Source organism: Tamandua tetradactyla, chromosome 8 (genome assembly GCF_023851605.1).
Source record: "Tamandua tetradactyla isolate mTamTet1 chromosome 8, mTamTet1.pri, whole genome shotgun sequence".
NCBI classification, from domain to species: Eukaryota; Metazoa; Chordata; class Mammalia; order Pilosa; family Myrmecophagidae; genus Tamandua; species Tamandua tetradactyla.
This window is the reverse complement of record NC_135334.1, coordinates 8,085,043-8,109,578: the sequence shown is the minus strand read 5'-3', so window position 1 is coordinate 8,109,578 and position 24,536 is coordinate 8,085,043. Positions and strand designations below refer to the sequence as shown.

The following is a 24,536-nucleotide window of genomic DNA, read 5'->3' as shown; positions in this document are numbered from 1 at the left end:
ACTGTAAGTCATTGCAATGGTACTTAACAATAATAATATTATTAGGTGCCTATATTATACCAGACACCCTGCAAAGTATATGCAAACACAGACCCTGCTTTGAGTAGTGCTGTAGAGCTGACAACATATCATCTCCATACACGACCTCAGATTTAAGGTGGCTGCAGCAACCCACGGCACCTTAAAGAGCAGGTTGTGGTGTCCATGTCATACCTGCCCTCCCTCCATGTTAACCCCTTTTATCAAAAGAGTCAAAAAGACTCTTTTATGAGTTGTTGGGGGAATTCCGTGTTCAAAATTCACATTATTCTTCTTTGTGGTCCCACAAGGATGTCTGGTATTCCTGTCAACTAAGGTTTGTGGTAAGGTAGTACACATGGGAAAATATGTATGCGTACATCACAAACTCACTCCAAGGCGTGGGGCTGACAGAGCTGAAAGTCTCTCATCAAAGGAAAGTGCCTGATCTAAAAGGGAGTATGATTCTTACTCAATAGAAAAGTGCTTTTTCTGTTCTCTGATCGTTCATGAAGTGTTCTTTGGGGATGGCTTAAGTGTTCTCCAATAATCCTTCCTTTCTAACAATTCTAGTTCCCTTGGGCTTCTGATTAAACCCTTTCAAGCTAGAACACCTGAGTACAAACACATTTCACCCAAGCCTGTGGAACAGAAATGAACATTAGTAAATTCAAAAAAAAAAATGCAGGTCACTGAATTAATTCCAAGTTCATCCAATGGTGGCCCAGAGTGATGTCAAGATGGTGTTTCCCACACTTGTGTGCACTTTGGAACCAGTTGAAGAGTTTCAAAAAATGACTAATATCCTAAAGGCCGTGACTTAATTGGTCTGAGATAGGGCTTGAGCTGTGGGATATTTTTAAAGATCCTGAGGTGCTTCTAATATGCAGACCAACTTGGTGTCTATGGCCCCAACACAGCACTGACAAGCCTAGAAGATGGGGAAGCACGAATGCTTCCTAAGTGACATCTGCAACCATCTGCAGGTGCGTCTTGAAGCATGGCCAGTAAGAACATCTACCTAACACCATGGATGAAAAACGGACCACCAGCAAGGGCCCAGGCCCAGCCTCTCTGTTTCCCAGGGCAGAAGCATACCTTTTGGAATTCCCAGTCGTTGCTGCTCTTTAGTGAAACCACTGAAAGTAGCTTTCAATGCTTGAGACATCATTTCTTTGCTGCTTGGAGTTAAGAGTGGGACATCTGCACATTCCATGTCTGTGAGGAAAAAAGTAACAAATATTAACAAAAATTAAATAGGTGATTAATCACCCATAAAATACAACAGGCTGAAGAAGATGGTAAGCTGAGAAACAACTGTGCTAACATTCTCACCAGGACTGGGAAAATTTAGGGGGCTTTCCACAATGGACTAGGCCCCTTAAAATACCCTGAGTCTTTTCTAGAGGGCCCTGTATCCTTATTAAACAAAATATGTCCATCCTTTCTTCACATCTCTGCTAGCTTACCCATAGCCCACTTTTGAGTACCCAGTGAGAGTGTTAACATTACGAGAAACTTCCAATTGCCTATGCAAATGAAGTACCAACATTTAGCACTTGCTATGTGCAAGGAATTGGAGAAATAATGTTGAACAAGACAGAAAGGATCCTCCCCTCATGGAACTATATATCTGACTCTGGGAGAGGATTTAGTCAAATTAAATAACTATTTACACAATTAACTATTCAAATACAATAATAACAAGGGCTTCAAAGGAAAGTAAAAGATGCAATGTGAATATATAACTTGTAGGAATTTCTGCAAGTCTAAAGGAGTCAGGAATGGCCTCCCTTAGGAAGAGAGAGATGTTTGCCCCCAGGGCTGAAGGAACACAGAACTTTAGGAAGGAAAGAAAACTCTAGATCAGACTTCTGGAAAAGTGGTCTGCAGATCCTGTTGCACCAGCATCACTTGAAAACTGTTAGAAATACCAATGTTCAGACCCCATTCTAGAACTCCTGAGTCAATAACTCTAGGGGTGGGGCCAGCAATGTGTTTTAACACAGAATCCGGATGATTTTGATGCATCCTAAAGTTAAAGAACCACTATCCTAGACAAAGGGAATAAATGAAGGTCATGGGTTGGGAGGAGACCTAATATGGTTCAATAACAAAAGACTAATGCACTGAAGCAGAGTGATCAAGGAGGACAGGTACTTGAGATGAGGCTGAAGAAGTAAGCAGGGAGCATGTTAAGGAATTTATCATCTTATTCTAAGTGAACATAGAAAGTGACTGGGAGCTTTCTGCTCAGGAATGACATGAGCACTTTTGTTTTAAGAAGGTCACATTAGCTGTTCTGTAAAGCGGTTTAGGAAGTGAGTATGAATGGATGTGGGAAGACTCACTAGAAAGTCATTGCATTACTCCTGGTGAGAGATGATGGCAGCTTTTGAAGAGGAAGGTGCAGTACAGATTATATAAGTGGACAGAAGTGTGGGGTGTATAGGAAGTAAAATCTACAAAGCTTGATTGGTTGGATACATAATTGGTAAAGAAGAATCTGCAGATTTGCAAACATTTCAGCATTTTGCTATACCATGTACATCTTTATCCCTGCTGTGTCAGTCCCTCCTGAAATTCCACACCACTTCCAAACAGAATAAATATGGCTGAATTGAAACATTTGAATTTAACCTCAGCACAATTTCCCACAACAACCTAGTAACCAAAGAAATGCCCTGGTAACTTCTACTAGCCCTTCTGTGATCTTTCGGCAGTGACATGCTCTAATGTAGTACTTTCAAGCCAGCAGTCACCTTCGTCAGGCTCAGTGTTCAAGCGTATCATATAAAACTGAGTTATAAAGTGGCTGAGTTTCAGGAGCAGCTATTGCAGAAGTTCCTCAGCTAGCCATCTCTAAAACCTGGCTAGTTAAAAAATTCCCAAGACATACATAATGAGTTTTTGGCTGACCAACATGGAAATACGTAAGGGAAAAGGTGACCAACTGGTGACTGCTAAAAAAAAAAAAAAAAAAAAAGCAAATATAGTGCCTCTGAATATCGAAATGAATGGAAGTGAGATTTCAAGAAAGAAGAGTTCCTTTCCCGCCTGCTTGCTTTCAGCAGAGCTGTCAGTGCACCGATGCAAGTGGAGGCTCTGTCCCGGGAAAACAGAAGGGTTCACTGTGGCTGTCCCTCGAGGCCCTGCCGTCAGATGGGCAATCTGAAGTTCCAGGGACATGCCAAAAACACCCAGTGGAAAAATCAACATGTCCCCAGGAAGGCTGACAAAACGATGGAAAATCCCAGATTGTTAAGGGAAAAAAAAATGGGGGAGGGGAAAAAAATGTTGATTGCATAACACCCAGCTCTTCCAACAATGAAGGAATCATCCCATGAGTCACAAAGAAATGCATCAATGCTCCCCCTTCCTCCCTGCTCTACCACTCTACACCTAAGAACAGCCAAGTGGCAGGTTCAGAAATGTCTCCCCTTGGAGCAGTTTTACCAAAGAGAGTAGTGCTTCTGAGAGAAGAGACCACCGCAGCATTCCCATCCCCTGGCACATGGCAAAACGTGAGTCCATAAACACGTGTACTGAATTTCATTTTTGCAACTTTGAATCAACTTTCCTCCCCTCACTCTCATCCAAAGCAAATCTGTGAACTTGAACTGTGTGGGGCTTCGTTTGTGTTTGTTTCCTCCATTAGATTTATGGCTTGATGAAAAGAATTTATTGATGGCGGAAATTGGCCAGGGCAACACGTGGAAAATAGAGTCAGGCCAAACGGGCAAGCAATGGTTCTGCTATAAACTGGAAATGAAGGGATAAGACAGTTTAGGAGGCCCCAGACATCTGCTAAACACACAGTCTGAGCAGCCTGATGGCAAGGGAATGGGAGGGTCAAGGACGGCGGCTGAAAGAGGCTTCTCTGAGCCTGCTTCTGACAACTTCACATCATCTGATGGTGTGGACAGTGCCGCTGGGCTGACAGTTCTCCACACAGTTGTCTGCTTCCTGTTAGGAGGCTAGCATTTCCCGGCTCTCACTGGTTCTCTCCAAGGGAAACAGCTGGAATTCCTTTTGCCTGTCCACCTCAATGGTGTCTCCAAAGCCCAGTCCGCATGCTGTCAGCTGCAGCTGCACAGAGGCCCTGGGGGCCGTGCCGTACCATGTACCTCTGGCTGCTGGACTCTGCAAGTGCTGGGTCTCTTGAAATAGAGCTCACAATCCAGCTGACAAAGGTGATCCAGGCACAGACAGGACACCCACCTTTGGACTTACTGAGCTCAGGAGGAGGCCTTCTCATGGCCCTAGAACCCAAAGGATTCAGACGGGAAAGTTAGAGCTTTACCCACGATTGTCAAGTGTGAAATTCTGAGTTAAAAATCAAAAGCAAAATTTCTCTGAGTGACCATACAATTGGCCAGCACTGTCTCTTTAGGAGGCTTGGGCATCGCCCTTAAAGGAGAATGAATAATCACTTTCAAGATGGGTATCAATGTAAAACACTAAACTTTCATCATGTACAACGTTAACACAAAAATTTGCTCCGCGTTTTAGCTTATGGCTAGAGCAGTTCTGTTAATGACACTTTTCAGTAACAATCATGAGATCCTTGTCCAGGTAGGAAACCTACCATGTTTTAGCTGAAATTAACATCTCTCAGTTATTCTTACCATACTGTGCCTCATTACGTATTATAATACTTTGGCATTAGGTACCAAATAGTTCTAATCTTAGGAACGGCATCTAAAAATTAATCGATACCACCATAGAAATTAACTAATAGTAAATCTTTTGTGGAAAAACACTGAAATTGCCTTTGTGACAATCATTACAGCATTTTCAGTTCAAAGAAAATATTTGTCTGAAAATGCCGAGAACCTGATCTGGAGAAATCGCACGCAGATGCGGTGTAGTTTCTGAGCAAAATGCATCAGAAATTGAAAACATAAATATATTACAACTATATTACACTTCTTACCCACTGATTATTCCTTCAGAATCCTAAATCTGAGTCAATATATCTTTAAGAACTGCCTGCTTGGTTTCTGAGAGGAAAGCCAGTGAATCAATAACCATCCAAACTACATCTTACCCAAGCCTACACAGTATAGAATGCAGGTGGAAATGAGCAGGTAGCTTTCCTTGAATCAGCAGAGGCTTAGTAAGCCAGTGCATTTTGAATGCAGGGAAACATCTGCTCATTTTTCATTGTGGCCTAACCCTGAACAAAATCTCCTACCATCTCATGGATGTTTCAAGTGAAACATAAAACAAGGGTTACAATTCATTTACTCACAGTTTAAGCCTGTTTAGTTTCCAAGAACTCTTCATGGGCATTTCACGTGACTTCACACCATTCTTTCTTTGAAGCCAAACAGCTCACATCAATGACGTGAGGTGGCTTTTGTTCATCAGAAAGTTATAAGACATACGGCCCAACTGAGCTCCTGAGTTTCTTCTCTCATCACTCTCAAGTGAGAAAATACTGGAGCATCTGGGCGACTAGGGAGAAGTGGTGAAGGATGGAGCCAAGGACAAAGAATCCAGGGTACATGTTTCACTTTTCTTATCTTGATGAATCATGATATTACTAGCGATGCATGTTGGGCTTTGAATCAATATCAGCATGAGATAAATACCAAGAACGTGCATGCCATACATCTGAAAACCACTTTAGAGTTTTCCAAGACATTTCACATATGCTATTCCACCATATCCTCACAATATGAAACTTCTGAGGGACCTGTAGAAGTATGATAAGATGCCCATTTTACAGATGAGGAAATCAAGACCCAGAGACATCAAGGGATTGACCAAAGGTTACAGAACTTGGGAGACCCAGGCAGGCTGGAACCCAGTCTTCTAACTTTTAACTCAGGGTCTTTCTACCTGCTCTACTGGGCCACAAACAGGAAGATCCAAACAGGAGATTCAAGAAAACTAAACTTTTCAGGGACAGAAAATAGAACTTTTATTTTTCAGTTGACTTGAGAAGTAGGTAAATGTGAGGAACTTCCTAAAAACTTAAACAAAACCCTTCTTAGATTCAAGAAACCCAGAGTTTCATATGACTAGCCCCTGAAGACATAATTAAAAGGCTTTTTAGAGAATCTATAGGAAGTTTTTCCTTCCTTGGAGGTAAGGGTAGTGAGCTTCCTTCTTTTATTTTTTCCTTCCTTCCTTCCTCCTAGGTTAAATGACAACCTGGCTTCCCTGTCTGTCTGTTCACCCCCCAGTCACACTGATGGACAACTGTGCATAATATAAAGCTAATTCATTACATAAAGGTTTACTGAAATCATATTTCTTAAAGCTAAGAGAAACCAAGAAGTAACCTTCGAATTCATGGGCAGGGGGTAGGGGGGAGCACAGCGTCCTGTCCTAAATGGAAAGACAGAATTCTGAAAAAAAGGGGGGGGGGGGGTGTATTAGTAGGAAATGCACTGAGCTATCCTGGGTCAAAAGACAAGGTTCTGATCTCAGATTTGTTGTTAATGTAATCACACTGGGTACCTTTCTAAAAGGGATCATAAATATGCAATGTCTCTATTCTTCATATAGTTTTTAACTTTTCATGATGGCAATTTCAAAAAATACACAAAAGTAGAGAGAGTAATATAATGAACTCCCATTTATGTTTTATCTACATTAGCAGTTTTTTCCATCTCCCCCTTTTCCACTACAAATGCATAAAGCTAGTCCCAGACAACATATCATTTCACACACAAATATTTTATTATCAGAAAGCTATTTTTGGAGATAAAGAAGGATGAAAGCTTATAAATATTATAAACTCAAGGAGAAGAAAAATGGATTTAAAATCAATTTCCATGGTGTTGACTCCCAGGTCTACATCTCATTTACTGGCCCACTTGAACCATAGAACATCTGGGTTCAAATGTTTCTACCCCTTACTAACAGGGAACCCTCTTTGCCTTAATTACATAAGCAGCAAGATGGGGAGAGTGACAGAAGCGGGCTATCATGTATAGCAGATTGGGAGAAGCAAAAATTGGTGACTTCATTGACTATTTAAGAAAAAAAATCCAGTGGCACGAAAGACTTTATCGTGATCTGGGAAGTGATGATGTTGGATTGGAGAAGATCATTTCAAATTAGGGCGGGAAACTAGTCCCTTTGACTTCCACTTCCTAAAGGCAGAAAGCTACCGCTTTCAGTCTTCCTAGTGGTGAATGCCATAAAAATAACTATTAAAAAAACAAAAACAAGTGCACAAAAAGCCTGCGGATTTTCCTGACAAGTAAAAAAAGGGCAGTTTGAAAGCTCCATTGCCAAACCACCTAGAACAAGTTCTGGCGGAGGAGAAAAGGTGCTTTGCCTCTTTCAGACCAACACAAATAGAGAGAAACTATATTGCCCACGTGATGGACAGATTTTAGAATTGATTATCCCTGGGAAGCTCTTTATAGACCTCTAAGAGAACTTACTCATGAAGCTGCTCACAATCTCAAAGGATGCAGAAAGGGAATCTTAAGGACAGTCTATTGCCTTCTCTCATTCATGCAAGGGTGGAATAAAACTAGCAGTCAAAAGGCTCTATCAGGGGTTTCGTCTTCCTACAGCCTTGGTTCTGAACCCTGTAATAGACACCACAACCTGGCAGGGAGACCTGCAGCAGAGGGGGCTCAGTATAACCTAGAGAGCCTCTTGCCTACATTAATGCAAAGTAGAGAAAGAAGCATCCTTCCTCAGCCCCTCGGATCAGTTCTCAAAACCGAACAATGAGCAATGGGAGGGGAACAGGGGTCTTGGCTTCAGGAGGAGCTAAGCAAGAAGTGGCTTCAGGGCCCCTTCTGGGCCAGCCACCCCACCAAGCCATCAGTGTCCCCAACAGTGAGACACCACGAGACCCAAGAGTCTATTGGTTAGGGAAACAGATGACTGGGTTTCTGTCCTGCTCTTCATACCCACCTCCCTTGACGTCACTGGCCAATAAAATCCTCTCCAAGGAAGGGAGAAAGAAGCTGCTCAGAAAATCCTCAATTCACCCTCCAGTGACCTGGCTGACCAAAAATGCAAGCCTGTCTCAAGTTACAAGCTCCACGGCCCGGCCGCCAAGGCACACCGCCACTATGGGAATGTACACTGCTTGGGTCCAACAGTGCCAAGCAGTGGCACCGCGCCTCAGAGGGAAGCTGCCCTAGGACAAGAGACAGCCCTCTGCAAAGCAAAGCTGGTTCCATGCTGCACAGAAAAGCCAGCCTCGGGTCCCGCCACCGGGCCTGAGAAGGAAGCCTACAGAGAGGGCTGTGAGTGTTTAACATCTGTAGGAAGTGACCTCAGTCTTCTCCCGTCTTCCCTTCATCCACCCCTGCCCCATCCCCCAGAAGGAGTTTTAACACATTATTACCACTGAAGTCCTGAGGACCTGGTGACTCACCAGAGGCACACATGGTTCCAATGAGACCCTGACCATTACATGGCAGGGAAGCAGGAAAAACAAATGAAAGCAGTTGTAATTCGGCAGCACCGAGTTCAGACCTGCCAGACAAAAGGGATTGCAGGCATGCTCCCAAATTCGTTCAGGCACCTGACATGCAAAAGCTATTTTTAATCGCTGGATTTCTTTCTTTCCTAGCCCCCCTCCCCCGCCCCACTCCCCCACTTCAGCAAATGTCTCAAAGCCAGAGTAAAACCCAAATCATTTCCAGGTGTTCAGGGAAGCCCAGAAGAAGCTCTTCCGTTCTAGGAGCCGAGCCAGAAAGTAGAACTCCCCCCCTGGGTCCCGGAGCTAAATGTTCTTGCTCTTTCCTTAGAAGAATTCAAATCTCCCACTGTAAGTAAGCATTGGGTAAATGGCCTAAGAGAGGAAGCGCCTGAATGAGCGTGTGCCCTGCTGGAATGACTTCTAAATGTGCATCTTCTCTAGCAAGTGGACCCCTGAGATGGAACAGACTTACACTCTCACAGTAAAGATAAACTCAGATAGGTGTGAAAATGCCACAACCTGGTATGTAGTAGGTGCTCAGTCAATTGTGGATGACACAAATTGAACAGATGAAGCGCCTTGTAAAAATATAAAGAATAAACAGAATTTTCTTTTTATTTCCAGATATTAGAGAGACAGCAAAGAGAAGGAATGTGGCAATTTCCCCAGGGGCAACTAAGCAACTGGGGAAATGGGAGAAATGAATGTAAAAATCAGATCCAAGATACAAATGGATACTGACATCCCTTGAAACTGGTTCTTTGCTTTCACTGAACAGACTAGCTCATTACTTACCTATCTCACATCCTACAGTCTGCTAGGGGGGGAATCTTTTTTTTTCCTTTGTAGTAATAATCATCTAAAATATGTTCTGCCATGTCAACACCTCAAAGCTACATGAATCCAATGGACCTGAGATGGTTTCTGGCTTTAAAAACTTCCTAAGAGTGCTCTTTTAGGATCTACTTGGCACAAAACAAAAACGTAATTCTGTGCTCAGAGCTATTTTCTGTGTTTGGCATCTGCCAGAACCCAAACTGCATCTTACCCTAATGATTAGTGTGCTTTTAAATTAACGACTCTCTCACAATTTAAAAGAATGCTTTGAGATTAGGATTTCTGCAAAGAGGGACCACCTCGATGGTATACTTTAAAGAATACTTCAAAGTTCTCAAAGGACCATTTTAAGCCATTTGCAGATGATGTCGCATGTTTAAAATCATTTTCTTGCACAGATTATTATGCCAGGTTCCCACCACATGACATATTTTGCAAGCCCTTAACTGTCCTGGAACAGTGTGATTTCTTTGTCATGGAAAACCCAGAGCCGTGTTCTCCATGTTACTGAGAAGGAAAACATGAATTGGTCCTTTCAAACCCCAAGTTCTGGAAGGCCATCACACTGCATCCTACTGATTCGTCCCACTTCTTACACTTCCAAGTGAGAGCAAACTCCTGCCCTGCCTCCAACAAAAATACTTACGACAGGGTCATAAGGCTCTTGGTACCAATGGGAAATCAGATAACCCACTACAGAAGAAAGAGAGAAATATTTGACATCTTCCATCGTGCTATTTTCCTAGCACCCATGACTTCTGGTTTACAAATCAGTCTTCCATGCTTCATCTTCTCATCTTCCCAGATCCAGGAGACTGGTTAATTGGGCTAATTTATTTTAATTTCATTAGATTGCCACTATAATTGTCATGACCGATCTCTGAAAAGAATTTTACATTTTAGAAAGTGTTTTCTCACTTATTCTAGTATTATCTTCAATACAACCAAGTTCGGTCTTATCTCTATCTTATGGGTAAGGAAACGGAGGCTCACTAAGTTAAATGTTTGATCAGTTAAATGACTGGATCAAGATGATAGAGACAGTAATATGATATAAACAGGACTCAACCCAAACCTTCAGACACTAAACTCCAGTGGCTTGCACCTGTACCTGTTAGCAGAGAATATTTCTTTTCTTTTCCCCCCACATTTTCCTTATGGATCAAGTTCTTTCTGGAGAAGGGAAGAGCCTCAATCCCTGAGTCACACTGCAGACACGCAGATCTAGTGGCCCCACAGCCCATCTACCCAGAAGTGGCCCCGTCATGCGTGGCACATGGCCTGGGGACAAGACAGGTATGGGGGGGCGGGGCTCCTGAAAATCACCAGGAAGACCACATTACGGAAGGCAGAAGATGAGGAGTTTTCTCCATGGGCAAAGGAAAAATCTGGGCAAACAAATGGAGTGAAGCCGGTTTATTTAGCCTGGAAGAGGTAACGTTTTTCTGCACTTTTGAACTGTTTTCTCAAGGCCTGCCTCTCCCTCCCACGCAGGAAACAAACACAGAGACAGGCCTCTTCCAGCCAGCGCCCCAGTGGCTCAGTCTTAGCCTGGCAGGGGCAGAAGGGAGAGGTGCTGGAGACAGAGGAGAAAAGGGTTCTGGGCAGGGGAGCAGTGCCCACCCAGGAAAGAGACAGGGAGGAAAGCAAGAGCTGCGAGAGAAGAAAGCAGGAAGAGCTGATGCAGTAAAGATGGGAGAAGGAAGGGCGGCAGAAGAGGCAAAAGAGGGAGAGAGAAGAAAGAGGGAGAGAGGAGAAAGCAGAGGAAGCAAATACTGGAAAATCTAAAACAGGACAGAAGGCAGAGTGGAAATGGGCTGGGAAGATCCAGGGGCTTATTCCCAATTAATGATGTTCAAAAAGCAATATTTTTCCATAAATTCTGAAAGGAAATTTTTCTCTCCCCTTTCTTATTTATTTATACGTTATATAAATACTTTTTAAACCAAAAAAAAAAAAAGGACTGTTTTTCCAATGGGAAAAAGCCCTTGTTTGAGATGAAAGCCAGTCTTCAAAAACCCTTTGGAGGAAGCTGAAACCCCACATGTCTTGGTGCAGCAGAAAGAAAAACAAAGTGGACATTCTTCCTGCCTTCTAAAGCTTTTTTATGCAGATGTGTTTTTCTTTTAATAAATAAATCTGGACAGAGAAGGAAAAAGCATTTCGTGTACACATTCACACAGGGCAACTGTCTGTGGCAACCCAGGGAAAGCACGATGAAAAATAAGAAACTATATGTCCATTTTCTCAGCACAAGAGACAAACAGACAAGCAGAGGCACTGCACCACAGCTATCCGCTATATACAGAACCTGTCCCGCTGTCCAAATTGACAAAGGAATATTTGCTAATGAGTACTACTCAGTTAGGGCAGGGCCTGGGACACGGCCCCCCACACTTCTCCAGAAAGACCCCAAAAACCTTTCAGCACAACCCCTCGCTCGACATATTTGGTTGCTCCCCGTTTTTTGAGTCATTCACTTTCATTTACAAACTGCAATCATTTTTAGAAAACGATCTTTCACATCGAATGAAAATCCGCCTTCTTACGCATTCTCTCCATTGGCCCTGGATTGCTCATTGCAGACACACTGTATAAAGCTGATCTTTCTTCCTACTTCAGCTCTGCAACTGCTTCAACCCTCCCCTTTGTCGTCATTTCCATCTCAGCTTTAAAAATCCTCGGTTCTTTCAACCATTGGTGATGGCCTGATTTCTGGACAGTCCCTCCCCGCACCGGGGTCCCTCAAGAGCCTCAGGGGCGATCACCGCACTTCTCAGAGTGAAGGACAAGCACTAAGATTGTATCACCTTACTCCACACACTTGTGCTGATTTCTCTAAGCGCCTCCTACAAAAGCCCCCAAAGCACACTGCCAGCCTTGCTTCCTGGTGTCTGACGTGAAGGCTGTTCTCCCCATTTCTGCACCTACTGGGGGACTTGCATTTACTCCAGTGTACGACTTCATATTTCTCTTCACCTTGCTTTGACCCCTCCTACTACGGGTAGAGATCTTTCTTACATCATGAGTCCACTCTCAACCAGTAGGTTTTCTCCATTCTTCTCTAATCCAAGATCCTGATAAAAATGTTAAAAAGGCAACTCAAGTCCTAAACCCAGCAACCCGACACTAGAGATCCTGTGTTATTCCAACACTGAGTTAAAGGTTAATAACCAAGAACCTCTGGGGACAGTTGTTCAACCAGTTACAAATCCTATGGGCTCCTCTACCTCTGGATGACTGGATCCACATATCTTCATCCTGACCACAAATACACCATGGTAAGAGTCAGACGAAATCTTCACCTGAATTGAAAGGTGAGGCTACTGTACTCAGTTGATCTACCTGTTGTGGGGCGAGTTCTCCCTTCAAGCTTTTCCCTAAAAGCCTTAGACAAGAGTAAGTCCAGCTGATGGAAATGTCTGGGCTGGGATACAGACCTCTGCACAATGAGGGGTGGGGGGGTGGAAAAAGGGGGAGAAAGAGAGAGACAGAGAGAGGGAGGGGGCGAGCTACAGCCGCTGCAGTCCTTTGCTTCCAGAAACAATGGGCAGTTAGAGAACAATGGCCACAGACAAAGTCTTGGTCTATTTTTATCTGCCACTGTTAGTCCCAGACAGGAGGAACTGGAAGTCTGCCCTGTACGCAGAGCTCCAACTGGACTCAAGTTGGAAGGAAGATGAGGTCACCAAGAACGCTGCCTGCTTAGGAACAGGCTGCTTTTTGGCTCACATAGTTCCTTCTTAGCCTAAAGAATCTCTTTAGCCAAGTGAAGACGTTCGCCTGCCTACCACTGAAACACAGCGAGGTGAGACGATCAGAAATGTAACCGCTGCTCGGCCTAGCCCCCAGCAATTAATGCCTCGCCCGGCAGAGATCCCAGGAAGGAGGGAATGCCATGGTCAAAGTTAAGCCCAAGAGGGAGAGCCACTCTCTGGTGTCTGAAGACACAGCCCTGGGACGGCTGTTAATGACACATGGTCAGGGCTACTCTAAAAGAGCTTTTCCATGGGAAATTTCCATCTTTAACTTGTCTGGAGCTAAAACAAAGAGATCAAGGGCTGAGTATCACAGACACGTGTGCTTCATGTCTCAATGACAGTCTACACTTGCTCCATATGTCAGCCCCTTTGACAGCTTCCCTGTTTTCTGGAAATATGTTCTGTTCCAACATGACTTTGGGTTGATAATTTTAGTCCTTCTAACTGTGTTCCTTAATCCTCTTGGAGGCTTCCTAAAAAAGGGTCAGCAGTAGTCAAATAAACCTGTGACAGATACTAAACTGAAAATGAGCAGGGCCCGAGCCCGGGGAAAGAGGCAGTCAGTCTGTGCCCTTGTGCCCTTGTGCCACCCGCCATCCTCACGGCCCTCCATGGTGGCCCCTCGGCACCCACAGGCAACCAGGTCACAGGGTCAGCAACTGTACCTGGCGGAGCCAATGCAACCCAGGAGCTTTAAGAATCCTAAGTGCAAAGCTGCAGTATCCCGAAGAAACCCAGGGCTTCATCCAGGGACTTCCTGGGGGAATAACTTCATTCAACTTCCCCTGCATGAGTGGCCTTCTTGCTCCCCCGCAAAACAACCCATAAGTTAGTGGGAAGGAACCTAAATAAGATCATTGCCCTCCTTTTCAGTTAAATAGCTATGGCGGTTCATTGAGAATATCCCAGGTAACGTGACCACACCGGGCAGAACGAGAGGCAAGAACAGAGCAGGGAAGGTAGGACACTGTTGGGGACGATACAACCAACGAGCGGTTAAAAGGGATGCACTGAGGCTGCCCACACACATTCTCTTTTCACGGACTTTAGAAGTGCCTGAGTCAAGATGCCCAGAGCTCAGATCACCTGTCCCTTGGTCTAATAAACTTGAATTACTAGGATATGGGAGATAGCATTTCAGCGGCCACTGAGCAAACATCCTTGAGTTAGCAGACACTGTATGTCCTGCCCTTCATTCTAACCAGATGGTGGAAGCTGAAACCCTGATGAATCACTGGGCCACCTTAAAAGCACCCAATGGTGCAGGGGCCACCTGACCCAGTCCATTGCCTAATTCAAACCCTGCTTAGTTGACTTCTCCTCCCCATCTCCCTGCTCCTAACAGGCTAAATACTCCCTTCATCTGTGAGGGCTCTGCTGAATCATCCCAGTATAATTCAAGAAAGCCATGTGGGAATCACATGGCAGGAGTTGGAAGAAAGCGGAGAGACACACATTCCCACCCTGAAGCAAGGCTGACATCAGAGAAGATGCAAAAGTTCCCACCCATAGCAAGTGTGGCAAGCGCAGGAGACAGCCCTTTGCTTGGCCCATGAGTCTTTTAAGCTGCTGGCACCAAAACCCATGGCAGGGCCCCACCTTGGGACATCTGGAGTTTGCACTATAAAGGTCTGTAGGTTCGGCAGCTCATGGAATAAGGGCCCACTCGGCTCAGTAAATTCAAATGCACATTCTTAATGAGGAGTCAGAAATGCTCCCATTACTTTGTGGGATTTAGGTAGTAATTTCAAAATCGCAGCTCAAGTTTCCTGAACTGCTAAGGACCCATAGAGATAAGCTTCAAAGGAACTTTGGGTCTTCTCCCTAAACCATTAGTTTCACGGCTAAATCTTTCATCAGAGGCTGTTCTGAGGCTTGCTTCAACCTGTCTGATATATAATTTTGGATCCTATACCTTTTCAGCTTCGGCCTTTTTTATAGCCTAGAGCAGTTAGCATCACCCCGTGCACTTGACATGTATTTACACTTTTCCCTGCCTCCGCTGCTCTTTCCTGCCCTCGCCATGGCTGCATGGTGCATAAAACCTCACCCGAGGCCAAACAGCAGACCAGAGGAATTTCAGAATTTCCTATAAAACTGCAACAACTCCTTGGAGGCATGTTCTCTTTCTTGGCAACTCAGCATAGTTACAAAATGAATGAAAAGAAAGCTGCTGGTTAGGGAGGAGGAGCCAAAATCTGTCACAGGTCAGGGTTGTACATGAGTCCTGGAACCCAGAATCTGAAGGAAACTTGGGCATTATCAATTCAGATCCTCTGGGGAAAAACTGATCTCTGGGAGGTGACATCATCTTGCCTTAGGTCATATGGTCCTTAAATCTAGATCTCTTGACTCCCCGCCCAGTAATTTTCTCCCTATGCTATGGTTGCTTACTCATATAGCAGGGTAGAAGGAAAGACTCTTCCCCAGACCTTCCACCACTATGGGTGTTGGGGCATTATTTCTACAGACTCTCTTCCTCCCCCAAGTACTTAAGAGGAAAGTCTTCATCCAAAGTACTAATAAACAGAACTGGGGATTTTATGGACTCATGATGCTACCTGTTCCCACTCCAAGGAAGGACGTACGGTTTCTGCTAACTCAGAGATGTTTGCTCCGTGACCTCGTACATGCCATCTCTGATATCCTGGTAATTCAAGTTTATGTCATTTTCAATGACAATGGTTAGGCTCTACTGAAAATCCAGTTGAACACCAGGGATCAAAAAGCAATTGTCAATACCCAACTTCAGTTACAAGACTGAATGCACAAGCGCTCTGAAATGTGAGGATGCTATTCCTTTTGGTCCAGAAACAGTGAAGCAACAGTCAATTTCAAGGACCTACTGACCTTTATCTAAAAACACTGAAAAGACAACAAATCACTTACAAGTAATTCAAAGGTTCTAATAGTATTATCCATTCCAAATTGGGTATCTGAGGCCCAGGGACATGTTGAGGGGCTGTAACAAATCTCACCCACAAAGCCAGAACATAAAATTGGGAACACCGGCCTGTAAGTTGAAGTTGATGCTTCTAATTAATGAGGTTATATGTCTAACTCAAAAAGGCCTGAAGCAATTCCAGCAGCTCCCGTGCTAAAAGGAAATACACCGAGAGTGCAGGGAGCGAAGAAATCCAGGACAGGTACACATGATTGTGACGTTTTCCAGTCCCAGCAGATTTCCTCTCCATGCCCTTCAGAATGGACCTCTCTTAATGGCCTGCACACCCAGACCTGTCAGCATTCCGACAATCCCACAGCTGCCCCCAAGTCTCGCCCAAGCTGGCCCAGAGCCGATGGCATCGGATGCTTCTCCCAGCAGCAAGCCCAGGAGGCTAAAAAGTCGCCAGGCAGCCCCAACCTCCAGATCAATGGGCATGACAAGCCAATGGCTGGAGAGCAGAGTGAAAGTGATCAATGCAAAAAGGGGAGGATGCAGAAGCCACTCTGCGTCTGCCTGTGTCAGGTGGGAAAGAGAGAGACTGCAGGATGTGCAGCTCTCATCCGCTGCTAATAAATGGCTCTGCCTCATCAGGAAGCCATTAGGAAATTGCAGCCACCACAGCCCCAAGCTCCCCGGACCGACCTGTCTGCACGCAGCTGGTGAGAGGGCCCATTATCTCTGCCCAGATGCACACACCTCACACTACCACAGGGCAGCCTCCTGAGTGAGTCCTCGGAAGAAAAGCTGGGGCCTGAGTGGTGATGGAGCAGGGATGGAAAAAGGTCCTCAGAGACTGTGGAGATGCGGAACTCCCAGGTCTAGCAGCTCTGAGCCTTAGAGAAGAAAGCTGGCGGCTCGGTGGCGGGAGCGCTCATCGAGGGGCACGGGTCGACTTCCCCACATCCTGCTGGACAGCTGGACTCACGTACCTTTATTCAAAAAGAGTTACAGACTGCTATTGGGCATGGGGTTTCTTTGGGGATGGGGCGGTAAAGAAAATGTTCTGGAAATAGACGGGAGTGATGGCTGCACACCTCTGCGCATGTACTAAGAAGTGCTGAATCGTGCACTTCGTAATGGTGGATTTTATACTGTGAGTTATATCTCAGTAAAAAATAATTTTAAAAAAGGAAGAGCAGGGGTGCGGTGCGACAGTGGCTCAGTGGCAGAATTCTCGCCTGCCATGCCAGAGACCCAGGTTTGATTCCCAGACCATGTACTTAAAAAAAAAAAAAAAAATTCAACACATGGTACTGCAGTAACGGGATAGTCATATGGAAAAGGAATGAAATGTGACCCCTACCATACAACATACCAAAAAAGAAAAGAAAAGAAGAAGAAGAGCTACTGATGCACTGCTAGGGACCAAGCCATGGGAACACCTTGGTGACTTAAAGACACAGGCCCTCTCTGAGAGTTTCTTCTGGTGGAAGAAATAAACCTGCTCAGTTCACAAATAAATACATACTCATGTTGACACACAGAAATCCTTGTGCAATGCACAGATACACTATGCTCACCAGGACATGGTAGAAAGCTGGGTAAGCTCTATTTCCAGAGGCAGATACCTGTTGTGTGCTGCTGCAGGGACCACTGAATTAAGACCAAAAAGGGAGGGCTACAGACTCCAAACAAGCAAAATCCCTCAGGCAAATTCCCCTAAACCCAAAGCTATTTCCACAAAAGACTGCCCAAGCACTCACTTAAAGTGACACTGGCAATTTCATATTTATATGGATAAGGCCTTCAGGGGAATGAAGTCTCCAAAAGACCTAACCCTTTTCCCAGTTCTGGAACATTTTTGCCCAACTCCTGGTGGGGGGAGTGGGGGAGGGAGGGGGGAGAGGAACAAAAGAAGACAGAACAAGGATTCCAGGTATACAAACACCAGAGCAGGTTCGCCCAACATGAACTGAGAAGGGTGAAATCACAACGCTGTGACGTGAAAGATCTTTTTGGAAAAACTATTTTTCAAGATAGGTCATGAGTTTTGTCCTTAGGAATGCCCCAGTGTCTCTCTGATTGGTCCCCGAGCCTGACTCAAGTTGAGCAAGACTCCACCCTCAGATGAGTAAATGAATTGGGCAAGGAATGGAGGGAGGGAGAGGGAAAGAAAGACAGGAGGTGGGCGGGAAGCAGAATTGCAAACATGAAGGCAAGTGCTGACCCTAATGAAGGAACAGACAAGATGGCACGGTCCTGGCCAGACAAGGCAGGGTGACAGAATTCAAGCAAGGATTGAGGGTTCTCTGAGCCTCACCCACAACTCCAGTTGGGATCCAGCCCTTGGCTTGGCAACACATTCACTGCTGCTTTTGAATATACTGAATTAGTCACTGAATTAGCAAGCACATTTACACACACTGGCTCACAGCTGCTTAAAGACACAGGATCCCCTTTTTGGGGGTGCCAAATTCTGGCCATAAATCAACCACTGAGATTGGCAACTGACAAGCTCCAAGGGTGCAGGGTTCCTCCAGACCTCTCGAGTTGCAAAGCATTTCAGGGAGCATTTCCTAGAACCAGCAAGGTCTCACAGGCACTTGCTGGCGTACAGGAGGAAGTGGAGAGGTGGGGCTGCTGAGAAGAAAGAAAGAACAGTGGGGTCCTTGGATCCTGAGGCTTACTATCTTGAGGAGATTGCCAAATGAAGTCTTTGACTTGGAACATCACAGCACGTTGAAGGAGAAGGCAGCCTGTTTCAAGAAGTGACAGCCAGGAGAAGGGAAGCTGTAATCCCAATTTCGCCACTGGCTTGCTGCACTGTCCAGAAAGCAAACCTTCCATGCCTCAGTGACCTCCCAGAAAAGGAAAGATTCCAGGGCAAAAAGGAAAGTACTTCAGCAATTAAAATAATGCTATATCCCAACAGTGGCCATTCCAAGCAAGAGCCTTGTCCGTGCGGCAAGGATAATGCCTGAAAATCCCACTTTAGACTTGGAAGCCTGACCCTGACCCTAAATCGAGTTTGCTAAGTGAGAGAAAGATAATAACGTGCCGGCCACAGCGACCCACTTGGTTTGGGGGTGTCAGTGGAAAATTTTCTGTAACCAGGTTAGCAGTAACCACAGTTTTAGCAACCATTGAAGTAATAACAGTGTCATCAGCAATGAACACTGGTACAGAATTTGGTGTCCTACAAGAAAGGGATAAAATACCGCTTCTTGAGAGACCCAGCCGCTGTGCAAAAAGTATTTTACAAGATTATCTCTGATCCTCAAAACAGCTCTAAAAAGCTCTTTATTATTATTTTCTCCATTGTAAGGGTCAGAAAACCAAAGCTTAGGGAAGTTAAAGAAGTTGCCTAAGACAGGTTAGTCAGCAGTAAGTCTGAATTCAAACCCATGTCTGACCTGTTCCAAAACACTTCCCATTACACCACACCATGTCCAATGAGAAACAGTGCTGTGACCAACATAACGAATGAGTGGCTGTGAGACTTGGGAACAAAACTTTCTTATTCTGCATCAACCTAAATGTAAATCCCTTCCTTTTGATGGACTGGTCTCATGCCAAATGGAAAGAGAAGACTGATCTCTATCAGAAGATTATGGTACGACAACTGTAACCTAAGTAAATGCATAAGCAGATCTTGATAAATATAAGAACCAATTGACAATGACTGAGCAAGGTGAATTGCTTTTAAGCTTCATAAGAACAGAAATGTTGAGAGGCTTTCCAAATAGATTTGTGACTAGCTTGTTTAGGACAAGCCCAGGGTATCTCTTGCACCAGCTTCTGGAAACACAAATATTAATTCCTTGGGCTTGGTTTGCCCAGAAAAACAATGAAAACATTCTTTTCTTCCAAAGAAAGGCAGTTGGGGGCAACTGGAGATTTGACTCATATTTGCAAATGGCTCAAGGTCTGCAATGTGCCACTAAGCAGCACATCTGACCAAAGCCTTGTGGATCAAGGGCAGGTTGCCAGCACCCAAGCTCATCTAAAAAAACCAAGTTGCCGTTACCCTCACCTGGCACCCGAGATCCTCTGGAGATGCGCGGCCAACCTGCAATGTCAATGTTCCCTGGAAGAGTATGGGTAAAGGCTGAGAAAACCTAAGAAGTTCCCCAAGAGAGGCCTTCAGAAATACAGAAATAGAGATTTTATTAAAAAAAAAAAAATTCTACTGACTCAGAGGTTAGCTCCAGGTCCACCACGTAGCTGTTGATTCATTCCATGTGTGTGTTTATTTCTCTACAAACATTCTTGTTGCATCAAGTGGCCTCAAGGCTTAGACTTGTGCCTCTGAATTTCCCTCCCTGGAGAATTCTCGGCATGGGTGGAACTCTTACTTCACTCCTTGATTTCCCAATCTGGAAAATGGGGGGCCAAAGCAGCAATCTGTACACAGGTCTAGTTCATTTCGTTAGCCACTGTTCATTTGTTAGTTCTGGATTTGAAAATGCACAGTGGAAATTATGTGAAAGACATCTATTTTGTCTTATTTCCCTCTACTCCACACGCCAATGGTAGAGTAACTGATAACAATGAGGTTCCTTAAAGAGAGCATATTGTACAGAAAACATGTCAGGAATCAAAGTCTCTTATGAGAATATTATCAAAGTTTCTCCTCAAACAGACTCTGTCTAAGCAGGTAGGACTTTGTAATTAGAAAGATCAAGGTTCAAATCTATGGCTTGAAAACTCTATGGCACTGGGCAAATTATTTGAACCTTTCTGAGACTGTTTCTTATGTGTACAATGCAGATTAAAATACCAACCTCTCTTGGTGCTTATTTTTGTAAAGCACCTTGCAAGGTACCCGCCACATAGTAGGCACTCTAAAAATATCAGTTTCACTTCTCTCCCTCCTACAAACTGAAACATAGTTATACATAGAGACCAAAAGCAAGGGTACAGCAGTTTTGAAGAATGTTCAATTTCCATCAGGAGGCAAGGAAGGTCTAAACTCTTGATTGTACAGTGAAATAAAGGATGTATTTCCTGTATACACATGACTCAGTCTGAGGGGTGCGTCCATATGCCACTCGGTATGGTGCCTCTTGCCAATTTAACAACACTTCTTGCATCACAAGTGACCCCAGAGTATTTTCTAAACATTAACTCATTAGCCCTCCTACTCTCTTCCAATGAAAAGTGCTTCCCTAATCAAGACTAGAACAAAGATGATACAGAGATGCGACTATGATGAACTGGCAGAGAGTAAAAACAGACCCCTGTGTCCTGATTCTCGCTCAGAGAAAAAAAAATGTCTTAGGATGACCACCTATAGGTGAACTTGCTCAGTCTACAGCACAGAAAATGTTCAAAATAGCTGAAGGTAAAGCCAAGCCCCCCTGAGGCTTGACCCAAATTATTTATAGGTAGAAAGCACCAAACCAGAGGCTTGGAACCCAATTAGAGGAGGTAAACCCAGCTTGCAGTCATACAACGATTTACTTCACTACAGGAAATTTTCCTGGCAAACACTGCAGTCTCCAGAGGCAAAAAATGCCATGCCTTAAACTTATCTCCATTTTTGCTACAATTAGATGTGTGCCACCTTCTACAGTCCATTCCCACCTCATCTACTCCAATAATCCAGAGGCCCGCAGGGATACCACTGGCTACTTAGAATTTATACCCACGCGCAAGGAAACAGCAACATGCCTAGAAGGGACTTCTCAGTGTAAGAACCAGCCATTTGACCTGGGAATCTTTTAGCTCCCAGAACGACCAAAAAAAAAAAGGTGTAGAGAGGAGATGAGGCAGGAGGGTGCTTTACTTTTGTTTCTGAAGAAAGCTCATCACATTGTATTAGGTTATAGTCTAATAAGCCTTTGCTAAACTCAAGTGTATCATACATACCTCTGCCTCAAAAGGGAACTAATGGGGAAAAAAAAATCACTCATCTAAGATGTTAATTCTTGTATCTTAGGCGATATTATCCCCTGCAACACACAGTAGGAGCTACAAAAGTTTTTACTTTTTGTGTTTTGTGGTTGTTTTATTTTCTTGAAGTGCACTTGTAGCTAGCGCCCTAACATCTCTGCTACTCAGTAAAATTGATCTTGTTTGCTAACAGAGTAACTGAGGCACAGAAGAGCAAAATCATTTGCATTATAACCCAGCAGAAAAAAACAGGAATTGTTTTCAAATCCTACTTACTTAGATTTCAAAGAGAAAATGTATGTTTCAAAGTCCATCATCAACCTACTCTCCAGCATAATGCACACTTTCTTCACTTCTTGAGACAGAACAAACTCGCTGCCTACTAAATGTCTGCACACAGGGTTGTCATTGTGGGTATCTGAGTTTCCCTGCAAGACACCTCTCTGCCAGAGTGATCTGTGCAACCTTCTCAGAGCTCAACCTTAGCCAGCTGCGCTGGACCCGTTAGATGGGGAGAGGGTGCCTCGCTGATACTTCTGGTTTCAAGCTAACGCTTTTTGTTTTAGGGGTGGGGGTGGTGGTTTCCTTTCATGTAAATGCATGCGCCAGGTACTCATCATATAAAAGAAATATTTAAAATGAGTGTGGCTGGCTGGAAATGTCAGAGGATTTGTAGCAACTGACTTCCCATTCCAACTCTTATTTGCCATGGAACCTCAGAAAAGAAGTTTAGCATCACTGCCCCACCGTGTCCTCATTTGTAAAATGTCGCTACCTTCAGATGACCAATGTGAGGCTCGGATGAGCGAAGGAGGTGAAAACGCACATCAAACTGTAAAGTGCTGCTGAGTTGTTACCAAGTACTGAGGTGAACTGGTACCCTATTCAAAAACAGGCCTGAATATTTCCCCAAATTCAACAAATTCTCAGGTATTTCTGAGAATCTGGAAGGCAGCAGACACAGAGTTTTAAAGTTAGACACAGCTAGGCTCGAATCCAACCCCAGCCCCATGCACCAACTGTGAGACCTGGCAAGCTGTTGAAACTCTCAGTTTATTCTCTAGGAAAGGGGAATAATGCTTAGGTATTAAGAATCAGGGTAAGATAGTGAGGTTTTTGGCAAAAAGTTAGTACCCAATAATTAAAAAAACAAAACAAAACAGTAAAGACGTGAGGAGAGGCGCTGTCTCTGCAAAAATGCATTCACTGAGAGATACACTCTGCTCTAGTATCATCAGTGGCAGTTTTCCCCCCAAATTATCATCCTGAACACTAGTCCCTCCTTTGGAAAGAAAAGAATAAATGCAATGGACCTTCTTTAAAATGGAGATATACCCTCAACAAAATGAGATTTCAGATAACAACTGTGTGCCAGCCGGGTACATTTTGTCACTACTACAAGCTCAGCCTTTAAAAATTAGCCAGGTGGGGCGGGCTATGGTGGCTCAGTGGTAGATTTCTTGCTGTTCATGCCAGAGACCCGGGTTTGATTCCCGGAGCCTGCCCATGAAAAAAAAAAATTAGCTAGGTGGCCCATGCTTTCACCACAACCGTTGGGCTGCAGCCTCCTGGATGGTTGGCAAACCAAAGCAGGGCACCTTGTCGGCCCCCGTCTCCACCAGGCGGCCTATCCTGCGGGAGGGTCAGCTGACTGCTGCCCATTCACCCTTCTGTGTGCAGCCCAGCACCGTGGGCTGAGCCCGTCCCTCTGTACAAAGGAAAGGCAGAGCCCCAGCAAACGGGGTTTGCCAGGAAGAGGCACCCAGATGGCCTTCAGCAGAACGCATTCCTGCTGCAGGAGGGGAATGTTTACAAACCGAGGAGTGCGCCGAGGAGGGGCAGCGTGGATGAAACGAGCTCAGTACTCAGACCACACGCTCAGCCCTGAGGATGCAGCTGGGCTGGGGCTTTGCCTACCGGACCCCAGCTTCCATCTCCTTCCTCCAGTTCAGAGCCCGCAGTGGGGCTGCTTTTCCGCTGCGACTGCATGAAGGCCCGTGGAAAAGGGAAGCTGCTTCGTGGAGGGAGACCAAGAGGAAGGTATGTCCAGGGTCAGCTCTGAGACAATATGCCTCAGTTTCCCCAACTGTAAGAAAGGCTGGGAACAGCTCCTAACGTCTCCCTCTGAAAGTTAACGTTTACAAAGGTATGCAAAATTCCTCTATGACTGAATTAATATTAGCAGAATTTGGGGTGAGGATTAGGACATCCCCATTTGGCCTACTTCTTGAATGATTTTCTTACATTCTCTCCAAGCCCCCTCCTTATTTTAAATGCCACCTAGAATCATAGAATATCAGTGTTAGTGGAAACCTTACCAATCCTCTTCTCCAATGGATTTATTTGACAGATGAAGGCCAGCAAAATGAAATGAAGAGACAACCTATGCCTAATGTATGGAATTCCTTAAACTGTAAGGAAGCAAAATCAAATAGGAAAATGCATAAACACCAGATGTATAAAAATCAATCACATGGAAACTCTTCCACAGAGAATTTCCAGAACTGTCTGAGGGTATTTCAAAATCAAACCCAACAGTACACTATCTATTTTGAACAAGAATGATAAATAACGAATGGTCCTGGCACAAAACAATCATCGCACAAAAAATGTAATTAATTGAGAGCATGGTACAGTTCTGGGCACACAGTAGGAGTTCCCAAATGCTTCAGAAAAAAGCATGAGTCTACAAACATTACAGTTAGGAGATTCTCTCAGCTGACCTAGGATC

At 44.5% G+C, this 24,536-nt stretch overlaps 1 protein-coding gene across 6 annotated transcripts in view; it reads right to left on the bottom strand.

The window, feature by feature from the left end:
* ETS1 (ETS proto-oncogene 1, transcription factor) overlaps positions 1-24,536 on the bottom strand; it is a 128,974-nt gene that overhangs the window by 29,399 nt on the left and 75,039 nt on the right. For 5 of the 6 annotated variants that reach the window (XM_077112467.1, XM_077112463.1, XM_077112464.1 and 2 more), the window contains one exon: positions 1,117-1,236. In XM_077112467.1, coding sequence (XP_076968582.1) covers positions 1,117-1,236 — 120 coding nt within the window. Of the gene's footprint in view, positions 1-1,116; positions 1,237-11,811; positions 17,739-24,536 lie in introns of those variants that run through there. The other variant, XM_077112466.1, reaches the window with a different exon arrangement.